At 38.4% G+C, this 12,124-nt stretch overlaps 1 protein-coding gene across 2 annotated transcripts in view; it reads left to right on the forward strand.

Annotated features, from left to right (window-relative positions):
* The window catches only part of CAV1 (caveolin 1), a 34,799-nt gene extending 23,195 nt beyond the window's left edge, over positions 1-11,604 (forward strand). For both annotated transcript variants that reach the window (XM_060632955.3, XM_060632956.3), the window contains exon 3: positions 9,383-11,604. In XM_060632955.3, the coding sequence (XP_060488938.1) occupies positions 9,383-9,724 (342 nt within the window). In that variant the 3' untranslated portion in view covers positions 9,725-11,604. The remainder of the gene's footprint in view (positions 1-9,382) is intronic.
* The last annotated feature ends 520 nt before the right edge of the window (positions 11,605-12,124 follow it).

The raw sequence follows: 12,124 nt of genomic DNA on the forward strand, positions 1-12,124 counted from the left end.
TCTCTTTCCCTCTCCAGGAGGCAATCCTCTGTTTTCTGTAAGGTCAAGTTGCCTAGTACCTACCACCCCAAGGCAGCTCAAAATACATCAGTGTTCCACCCCAGATTTACATTTTTCTTAGGGCTGTGTGTGGACTCTCTGGGAATCCAAGTAATCGCAGGCATTAACAGAACCCAGGCTGCCTATTTTCAGTTGAGGCTGCAAGAACACTGTAGCCTTTTCCCTCAGTGGTGCCAGTTTGGCCCAGTGAACACATGGGTATTTGCCCTTGCCCCTGAGAAAATACATGGGCATTAGGGCAAAGTTCCTACATTCTGGTAACATTTAATTGTGCTAGTCCTCAACCCTCTCTACACCCACACGTTCATGCACATGTATTCCATCAACTTCAAACGCTGCTCAACATGTTGGAAATATACATGAGAACAGTGAAGTGAGCTTGCAATCAGTCTAAACCTACTTTCTGTGTGACTGGGTTTGGTACATACGTTCAGATTTTAGAAGTACGTATTTGATTTTTTAAATGTACTTTTGTTTATACTGGGTTTAGCATCATGAAAATAAATCAGGATTTCTATTGCCAGTTAGAGTGTTTTTCATAATAAATAAGTCATTCATCCTTGTCCAATAATACATATTTATAGGATTAAATTAGGAAAAGCTTTCAAAGAGCATTTCCATTCATTATCCACTGACTTCCATGTGCCATCCAGCAGGAGCTCCCAAAGAGAAGCAGAAAGCAAACTAGGACTTCACGGCTGGAGGGGAAAGAGTAGCATGAACAAAAAGGAGCTATCACTAAATCCAAAGGGGCAGGGCATAACTCTGGTTTAGTCTTTTGCATGAGAAAAGAAGAGAAAGCTTGTTAAAAATCAGACTCCGCAGGCCCCACAGGAGAGAATCTGATTTGAGAATGAAATGGGACCTGAGCGCCTTTTAAAGAAGCACTCTCCTCCAGTTGATTGATTCCTTTGCTACATGGCCCCTGCTAAGAACTCCTTGGAATTGGGGATCCCTGAGTAGTTCACTCACAAGTATTAAATATAAGAGTCCATGGGCACCTAGGTGGCTGAGTCAGTTAAGCATCTGACTCTTGATCTCAGCTCAGGTCTTTATCTCATGGTTGTCAGTTCAATCTCAATGTTGGGCTCCATACAGGGCATGAAGCCTACTTAAAATATAGATAGATAGATGATAGATAGATAGATAGATAGATAGATAGATAGATATAGAGATATCTCCAGATTTGGTGATGGACTTTCTAGATGGAGTAGATGAAGCTGGCTCTTAGTCTTTGGTGCCTATCTGGTTATAAATCCAACCCACTTTAGGTAAATGAATGATGGAACCATAAATAGCCTAAAACTTTTCTAACATGCTGTTTGACATACACTGAAGAAAGTTGAAAATGCTCTTTCCTTTTCATATATTCCTGAATTTTTCCCCAAGACTGAATTCTAGTATGTTTATATACATACGTTGTATGTAATTTTATTTTTTTAACGCTTATTTATTTTTGAGAGAGAGAGAGGGACAGAGCATGAATGGGGGAGGGGCAGAGAAAAGGAGACACAATCTGAAGCAGGGTCCAGGCTCTGTGTTGTCAGCACAGACTCCGACGTGGGGCTCAAACCCACAAACTGCAAGATTATGACCTGAGCCAAAGTTGTACGCTTAACTAACTGAACCACTCAGGCACCCCTGTAATTTTCTGTAAGTATGGAGAATTGAATTAATAGAAAAGAAAAATAAAATATAAAATAAGAAATGATAATCAAAATAAAGGTGGTTTGTTTTGGAATTGTTTTAGTTATCCAGGGTGGCATAACATTACCCCAAAATTCAGTAGCCTAAAACAACAAACATTTATTATCTTGCAGTGCATCAGGAGTCCCAAGTGTGACTTAGTTTAGTGGTTCTGGCTCAGGGTCTCTAACAAGCTGCAATCCAGGTTATCAGAGCTGAAGTTACCTCAAGGTTCAGCTGGGAGAGGACCCACTTCCAAGCTCACTCACATGGCTGATAGCAGGATTCAATTTCTCCCAGGCTGTTGGACTACAGGCCTCAGTCGCTCAATGATTGTTGGGTATCATCCTCCTTCATTTCCTTCCACATAGGCCTCTGCATAGGGCAACTCACACCTGGCATCTGGCTTCTAGCAGAGTAGGCAAGCAAGAGAGTAAGAAAGGAAGCAAGACAGATGCCACACTCTTTTTTAACCTAATCTTGGAAGTGCACCCCATTACTCTTGCCATGTTTTTATTATTTAGAACGAAATCACTAATTCCAGCCCATACTCAAGTGGAGGGTGTTATATGAGGCATGAACACAGGAAGTAGGGGAGGAGAAATCATTGGGATCCATCTTAGATGCTATTTATCACACAATATGTTCATTTGTCTCTTTCATAATTTATCATCCTATTTGTGCTTTACTGAAACTAAATGTTAATGTAAAGCCAGTATTTTCTGATATAGGTTAGTAACATATTCTGGGAGTAGTCTAGTAGTGTTAGAAAGATACATTGAGGTTAGAAATTGAACTCAGGTCTCTAAATGTGGAGATATACAACTACTATGTTAACCAGCAGAAGAGACTATTAGTTACTGTATCACTTAGGGGTGTTTTCTGCTATAGAAAACTGGAAACCTGAATAGCTGTGGCTTAAAATGAGTGTATATATGTGTCACATAAGAAGTCTAGAGACGGACAGCTATTGGCATTGTTTTTATAGGCTGATAATGACAAAAGCAACATCTTCTATACTCTTGGCCTTTAAAATATACACGTCACTTCACCACAAGATGCCTTCCCTACATTAAGGCAACACATCATATTCTAAGCAGGATAAAAGGGGAAAGGGCCACATCATGCACCTCTGTCTCTTTTCAAAAGGAAGATAAAGCTTTCCTGGAAGTCCCACACAGCAGACTTCCACTTATCCAGAACTGGGCCACATGTTTTCCTTAAACCAATCTCTCAGTACGGAGACTAACACTACCATGGCAAGTCTAAACCAACCATGTCTTACCTCTGAGATCAAAGAATTATTGCTAGTACCTGAATAAATCAGGATTCTGTGGATGTTGGGCAGACAACACACAAGTCTTTCGTAAACATCTTGTATATTGTTATTTATGTGTTCTTTATAATCACAATTTCCACTAATAGTCTAAAAAGATATTTTCCCATAGAAACAATATGTAAGCTTCATTGCTTATGAAATCCTAAAAGTACTTAAAGTTTCTTTCTTAAAAAAATCCTTATTCAGAAATAAAATGTCAGATTTTTGAGACAAAAAATGACTCTGTATTTTATTAATACTGTGTACATATAAATTTTTAAAAAAAAATATTGCCATGACATACTTTTAACAAGATGAAATCTTTTTAGATTTATTATATTAGTCAAGTATGATCAAAACACAAGACAGATTGTTTTCCTTAACACCTGCTGCTAGATTTTTGTTGACTTATGTTTCTGAAATTATAGCATCATAAGTCAATGTTGCACAAAGGAATTTAATGTCATTTATAAAAATCTAGTAGTATAAACTGTTGATTCCTTACAAAACATCTATTAAGACACAGAAATATCACTGAAACACATTTATGCCTTTGATCCTGAAGTCTGCATAATGATTCTTTCCAGAAGGACAACTTGTTCCATAGATTATATAACAGAAAATCAGTTCTTGGAGGTGCAGGTCAAGCTCATCTGAGGCATCTCATTTTAAGAAAATAAATGGCACCTGCACCTCTTGGTTTTTGTTTTAAAGCAAATCTCTAATTCCTCTTCTGCTCCAAACCTAAGTGAGCAGATAAAGCCCCACTCTAGGCAAGCCCTACTCTCATGTAAGAGGAGTAAGTCCCTGAGGAAATGAGACTTCAGAGTGATATGAGGGATAAATTAACCAATGATGGATGTAAACAGTGAACATATTGGAGATTGTCAGAGAGAGGTGCTATCATTCATTCAACAATAGATCTGCAGGACCTATTGAAAGCAAGATGATGTTCAAGTTTAGATGCAAGTCTAGCTGTCTTGCTGTCTTGCTGGCTACAGAATGTAGCAGCTAGATTGACTAGTGATGTGTAGTGATAGCAGTAGCAGAGGAGCCTGGAGAATTCCTAAGCCTGAATTCTAATCCTGTGTCTGCCATTAAGTGGGAAGGTATCCTTGATCCAGTCATCTGACAGTTTTGGCTGTCAATTTCTCAAATGGGACTCCATTTCTTTTAGGATTCCTTCAGCTCTCAACATCTATGAAAATGCTGAAGCAATTATGCTTTGAGTGATGGGGATTGTGAACCGACTTTATATGGAATTACTGATTATCTAGCAGAACTTTATTGGGGCTCAATGCATTGTGAATGCATGTCAAAATGAAGATATTTTAAAAAATACTCCCTCCTGCTTATGTCACCCTAGATAAATGTACAAAAGCATTCATCTTCACGTTGCTAAAGGACATTTCTCGTAACCTTACATGGAGATAGCTTTCAAGTCAATGCCTTGGAATGTAATGAGAGACTTACAGGAGACCTAGAGATACGGACGGGGTAGATGGAGAAGGGATATGGTGAGACAGATGTAATTCCTAGGGATATAGTGTGGAGCACAGGACTAGACGCAGGCCTGGGAATCGGGAAGTTAAAGTTCTAATTGCAGCTTTTCCACTAATTCACTTGGGACTTTAAGAATGTCTGGCCCATTTTAATCATTCTGTGCCTCAGTTTCCTTATCTGCCAATTAGAGTGAGAGTTCTTGGCTGGGTGCCCAGGATTGTGAGAACATACTGTGCAAGGCCAAGAAAATGCAATCAGTACCAAAAATGCAAAACATCCTAGTTACTAGATGTCCTAACTTAAAATGGAAACACTATCAACAATGATTCCTTTAATAATCAAAATGTGAATATTTTGAGAAGCATATCTATCTGGGTCAAAATTAAGCAAATAAGACTAGTATAGGGACTTGTAATCCCAGGTACACATAAGCAGAAAGAGCTTACCCTGGAAGTTGAACAAGTTCCACCTTTGCCACTTAACATTTGTGTGACCTTGAGTAATTTCTTAACCTCCCACACTACCCTCATCTGTAAAATGTGAAAAATGGCATGCATCTCAGAGGGTAGTGGTGAAGATCATTATAAATGGAAATTACTTCTTTTGAATCACTTGTGCTTTGTGGTTGATAGCTTCAATAATAATAATAACTGTCAATTAAAAAGCTTAGCCAACCACAGCAAGGAATTTTTTTAATGCTACTATTTATTGGGCATTTGCTATATTATAATGCTCTATCCCTGTACTAAGACTTTACGTACATTATCTCATGTACTCCTCACAAAAACCTATTATTATTACTGTTGTAGAAATGGAAGTAGAGAGAAACTAAGCTTTATTTCTGGTTCCAGTGTGTTTCCTTTACCTGCCTTGCTTTCTTTTTCTCAGCTGAATCTAAATGGCTATACTTTTAGTAATCTTTAGCCATTTAAAAATTTCAGGACTAAAGCAGCAACTAATTGAATATACTTATATAACATGTTTTTTGTCATGTTGCTCTCTACCCCTGGAGACCAGCTCTAAATTTACATGCAGATAAATCATGCTCACTGGCAGTTAAGAATTTTCAATATGTTTGTTGAAAAAAATGAATTTATAGTTAGGTTTAGAAAATAAATTTATTATCAAGAAATCTTATCCACATTCATATGTCCATAGATCTTCACTAAGGACCAACTGTATATATGATGTATATAACATCATTGTTTTTTTTTTTTTTATTTTTTTTTTAACGTTTATTTATTTTTGAGACAGAGAGAGACAGAGCGTGAACAGGGGAGAGGCAGAGAGAGAGGGAGACACAGAATCTGAAACAGGCTCCAGGCTCTGAGCTGTCAGCACAGAGCCTGACGCGGGGCTCGAACTCACAGACCGTGAGATCATGACCTGAGCCGAAGTCGGACGCTTAACCGACTGAGCCACCCAGGCACCCCTATAACATCATTGTTAATATCATCCTCAGAGACCATACTGTGGGAATTCTTACAGTTACCAGAACTGTAAAATTCAGCAATTTTATATTTTTTGTTAATGTGCCTTTTAATTATGAAATACTATAATTGCCTTGGAGAAGATTCAAAAAATATTTTTTCTAAAGTGATATGTTGAAGAAAGTGTATCTTTCAGACCAGATTCAAACCTCAAATTTACCTCTTATCTATATGGACAAATTATTAACATTTCTGAAGCTTGCATTTTTCCTGTAAAATGGGAATAATACATTAGGAGTTGATGTGAGTTAAATTGAGAACAGTGTCTGACATAATAGCCAGTCAACAAATGTTAGTAACTCTCCCTTCCCTAGGAAAAGAATCTCAAGGCAGCCATGCTTCAAGTCTGCTCTGTAAAGAGGTAGGAATACCCTACTCTAGTAAAGTGCTTCCTGCCCTCCTTTGATAGTAAACTGTTTTTATTTTTTAATAAAAGTGAGGTACCCTCTCCCGTTGTACACTCAAAATGTATGTTCCCATTTCTGGGCACTCATGGACCACCACTGCCCATCTTTTAACCCCATATTAAGAATGTCTGCTCTTGTGTATTAATTTTGACTTCACAAAATCCTTTTACAAAAGAAGGTCACCTTTTAAAAACAAAACTATTGGGTATCTTGCAGTTAGATGAAGAAAAACCACAGACTTTTATTTCTTTTTAATTTTTTAATGTTTATTTATTTTTGAGAGAGAGACAGAGTGTGAGTGAGGGAGGGGCAGAGAGAGAGGAAGATACAGATTCCAAAGCAGGCTCCAGGCTCTGAGCTGTCAATACAAAGCCCGACGCAGGGCTTGAACCCATGAACCATGAGATCATGAGATCATGACCTGAGCTGAAGTCAGACGCTTAACCAATTGAGCCACCCAGGAGCCCCCACAGGCTTTTATTCTTAACAGCTTTAGGAAAATACAGTATCAAAACAAAACTTGACAGTAGACAATTAAGTAAATTGCACAGATTGATCTGACTTGCTACCTATTTCATACGACCTTTTAAAATTTTAACACAACTAAATGTTTACTACTGAGTCTAGATCTAAATCAAAGAAAAATTAGAACAATAAATCTGTTTAACTTCATTTACATAATTGCAGACATACCATTTTTACATATTACATTATTAGGACATTGGACAATAGATCAAGAAACAGAATGTTCTAGAAAATAAACTTTATTGGTAAGCATCATGTACTTTTTCCAAAAGAAGTTTTATTGTGTTGAATCAATTGTGGCTTCTTGGCACTGAGAAGCTCCAGAGAGTCACCAAGTCCTCATTCCCTAATCCTGAGCTTGCCTGGGTTGTTGCTGGCAATGATCAACTTGTCTGGATTTCAAACTACATTAGATCCCTTCATATACCTGCCTTTGCCAAGCAGTTTAGTTGGCTCTGTCCTACTGTTCCATTGTTAATTTTTTTTAATCCTATACTTCAGTTAAGTTTATATAAATCCTTGCAGAAAGAGAAAAGCTCCTGGGAATTCATTGGTAACATGTACTGTAGGAGAGAATGCTGTTAAGGAAAGGTGTTGAGTTTGCATTCTGGTCCCACCATTGCTGTGTGCATCACATTAGCAAGTCCCCCTCCATGTCTCTGAACTTCTTTTCTTTTTCTTTTTTATGTTTATTTATATTTGAGAAAGAGTGAGAGAGAAAGAGAGAGAAAGAGAGAGAGAGAGCACAAGCAGGGGAGAGGCAGAGAGAGGCAGAGACAGAATCTGATGCAGGCTCCAGGCTCTGAGCTGTCAGCACAGAGACCAACGTGGGGCTCAAACTCAGGAGCCGTGAGATCATGACCTGAGCCGAAGTCAGATGCTTAACCAACTGAGCCACCCAGGCGCCCCTCTGAACTTCCAGATCTTCTTTTGTAAAGCGATACCAACCTACCTTCTCAGATTGGTTTGAAACCCCAGGTCATATGGAGAAGCATGTAGAAGCACTTGGTTACTATTAAGTGCTATATGACTGCAAACTCATTTGATTACTTCCTAGTGGCCACCAACAGGGACTACCACAGCATTCACTGCTGTGGACCACTGATATTTGCATCTGTCTTTACTCAAAACTTTACATATTTTTGAATAAATATGTATTTCCCTTACCATGTTTTTAACTGTCTTCCTTTCTAACTTTCTTCTTGCTGTTAATGTCACGTTGGTTTCCCCTAGCAGGCAAATCAGAATCTCAAAGCTCAGGGCTCATTTTAGGCTTTTCTCTCTCCCTAACCTTGAAGTAACCAAATCTTGTGGGGTCTTCCTTTAACATCCTTGAAATTCATTCTTTTCTTTCTTCTTTTTCCTGGCTATTCATTTTGGGCCCTCCCATCTCAAACTTGGGATATAGCAGTCTCTCTGCCTTGAGTTCCTTTTCTCCAGCCTGCACACTGCTGTTAAATTCATCTTGATAAATGGCTGCTTTTCCTGCTCCAGTATCTTCAATGGACCCTCCACTATAGGTAAAATAAAATCAAGATTGGCCTCGACCTGTCTTTCTAGCTGTGTGTACAGGTCTGTCTGCCTATATACTCACTGTATCACCCTTCCTTATTCCTGGGGTCTTGCTCACACCATTTCCAAGGTCCCTTCTTCCTCTCCAAATCATACCCCTATTTTCCAAGCCCTGCCCAAGCCCCACCATCCCTTGAGTACTCATAGCTCATAGTGAACTAATTTGAAGAAATTCTATCAACTGAGTTTTCAAAGAGCCAGTATTTGACTATACAATAGCTCCTTAACACTGTGTGTGTAGTTGTGTTGGTCATGTCATTTACAGTTTACTGTGTACCTTGTATACTTATCCATGTTGCCAGGTTTTACTTGAAGGCAAGAATTTTATTTTATTTTATTTTTAAATTTTTTTTTAACATTTATTTATTTTTGAGACAGAGAGAGACAGAGCATGAACGGGGGAGGGTCAGAGAGAGGGAGACACAGAATCTGAAACAGGCTCCAGGCTCTGAGCTGTCAGCACAGAGCCCGACGCGGGGCTTGAACTCACGGACCGCGAGATCATGACCTGAGCCGAAGTCGGCTGCTTAACCGACTGAGCCACCCAGGCGCCCCGAAGGCAGGAATTTTAAAGAAATATCTACAGAACATGTTAAAAGTTCTCCTGGATTCCACCCCCAGAGATGCAATAAGGTCTAGGTGGGGACCAAATATCTGTGTTTTCTCCAACAGGTTCCAAGTGATGCTAATGCTTCTGGGTGCCTTTGAGCATCTCATACAGAACCTGTTAATAAAAACTAATATCTATTTATGGATACTCAATAGTGGTTGCTTTTCTTTTCCTGTATTATAGCTCACATTCTGTCACTTCTTCCTTTTAGATTGATTTTGAAGACGTGATTGCAGAACCAGAAGGAACACACAGTTTTGATGGCATCTGGAAGGCCAGCTTCACCACCTTCACTGTGACAAAATACTGGTTTTACCGCTTGCTGTCTGCCCTCTTTGGCATCCCAATGGCGCTTATCTGGGGCATTTACTTTGCCATTCTTTCTTTCCTGCACATCTGGGCAGTTGTACCGTGCATTAAGAGTTTCCTGATTGAGATTCAGTGCATCAGCCGTGTCTATTCCATCTACGTCCACACCTTCTGTGACCCGTTCTTTGAGGCTGTTGGCAAAATATTCAGCAATATTCGCATCAATATGCAGAAAGAAATATAAATGACATTTTAGGGATAAAAGTATACCTGATTCTTTTTTTTTCCTTTTAATTTTCTTGGTGCCAATTTCAAGTTTCGAGTTGCTATTATAGCAACAGTATATGAATGAGTTTTCTCGGTTCAGAACAAAGAAATCACTCAGTTTTTGTAACTATTATTTGTCTCTTCTGAGCTATTTCATCTATTTTTTTTGGTGGTCTCAATTTTTTAAACCCATTTAAAGTTTTTGCCTTACATTCTTATTTGCATGTGGATCATTGTTTTATTGGCTGAGACATGGACCTATTGTTGAAAGGTAATTTGAGAGAAATATGAAGAACTGAGGAGAAAAAAAAAAGAACAACCTCAAGTGCCTATTCTAAAATGTTGATCATTTTATGGTAAGGGAAGAATTACAGGCTATAGCCATTGAGTGTACAGGTATGTGGGCAGGTTTTAAGCAAACTCTTCCCCCACAATCTGAAGTGTTAGTAGATTGCTGCCATTCACTTTAAGGATCCAATCGGATCAAGTGATCTTTATCAAGTTAGAAAACATAATCTACATTCACATGTTGCGACTAATGCCTTACACTTCTTGAAATTTTAACCTGTGATACTTTCTGTGCCTGGATATTTGTCATATAGATAATGAGACCTAAGTGCCTTCCTGTTCTTCACATTTTCCTTTTCAAATAGGGTCCAACTAATCAACTTTCATTAGGTCAGCAGTCTCCCTGAAGACCAAAAATTAGAAAATCCATTGCCTAGTTCTCCATGCTTGTTTCTGACTTTCAGAAACAGAGTTGGATGAAGTTCATGTCTGCATCTGATTACGCAGCATCTTTATCCATATCGAGTATGGTCTATATCAACCCCTTGAAACGAATTAAGGTGGACAAGTGGGACTGAGCCCTCTCTGGGCTGGCAGGAGTGGAAGCCAACTTTCCCTGCCTCTCATCAGCTGAATGAGGTCAGCATGTCTATTCAGCTTCGTTTATTTTCAAGAATAATCACGCTTTCCTGACTCCAAACTAATCCATCACTGGGGTGGTTTAGTGGCTGAACATTGTGTTCCCTTTTCAGCTGATCAGCGGGCCTCCAGGGAAGGGCTCATAAAATGGAGGCCATTGTGTGAGACTGTCAGACTTGTTGCAAATGTGACCCCTTCAAAGTAAAGCACTTGTAACCGTCTGTTATGCTGTGACACACAGCCCCTCCCCCTGCCAGGAGCTTTGGACCTAATCCAAGCATCACTTTGCTCAGAAAGAAGATGGGGAGGAGGCAGTAATAAACGATTGAAGTAATTTTGCTGGAATAAATTCAAATTCTTCTGAACTCAAACTGAGGAATTTCACCTGTAAACCTGAGTCATAAAGAAAGCTTCCTGGTACATCTAAAAGCTTTTTATTCCTCCTGCTCATATTAAGATTCTGTTCTTGGGGACATTATTTTCAACCTTCAGTTATATGCTTATATTTTTATTCTCATGCACCCATTGGAACTCTGCTTGATTTTACTTTTCATCTTTTCTGTTTTCCTGACACTTTAATTATCAACCTGTTACCTATGTTTAAGTTTTGCATTTAAAACAGACACTGGCATGGACATAGTTTTACTTTTAAACTGTGTACATAACTGAAAATGTAGTATACTACATACTTTTTAAGTGTAAAGATATTTTTATCTTTATATGAGGAAAATCACTTGGGGAATTGCTTTGTGATTCAATCTGTAAACTGTGTATCCCAAGACATGTCTGTTCTAGTCCCTTTTGCAAATCAATTGCTGGTCCAAAAGATTGCTGAAATTTTATATGCTTACTGATATATTTTACACTTTTTTATCTTGCATGTCCTATAAAGGTTACAAGCCTCCACAATAAAAATGTTTAACAGTTGAACAGTCAGCATTATTATTTTTCCCCAAAACAGGCATGTATGTGTCAGTGTCTATGTCTGTGTCTGTGTGTGGTGATCATGTACATAGTGTGTGTATATATTTATAGTATGTTTGTGGGAGGTAATGGGCTTCTGCTTATCAATTACTGCAAAGTAATTTAGGTGGAATATTTGTTCTAAGGCCATCACCATGCATGAGTTACTTCAGATAAAAGTTATAATTAATAAGAATTATTTACTTAGCAGTTTACCCAATGCTTTATTTTTTTAAAGTTTTTATTTAAATTCCAGTTAGTTAATACTCAATGTAATATTAGTTTCAGGTGTGTGATACAGTGATTCAACATTTTCACATAATACCCAGTGCTCATCTCAACAAGTACACTCCTTGATCTCCATCATCTGTTTAACCCATCTCCCCACCCACCTTATATGTCAATTAATTTGAGACCCCAACAACTTTGTGATGAATATTAATATTCTCATTTGGTAAATGACACATCCAGGGGCTAATGCTTTGAA

Source organism: Panthera onca, chromosome A2 (assembly GCF_046562875.1).
Source record: "Panthera onca isolate mPanOnc1 chromosome A2, mPanOnc1 haplotype 2, whole genome shotgun sequence".
NCBI lineage: Eukaryota > Metazoa > Chordata > Mammalia > Carnivora > Felidae > Panthera > Panthera onca.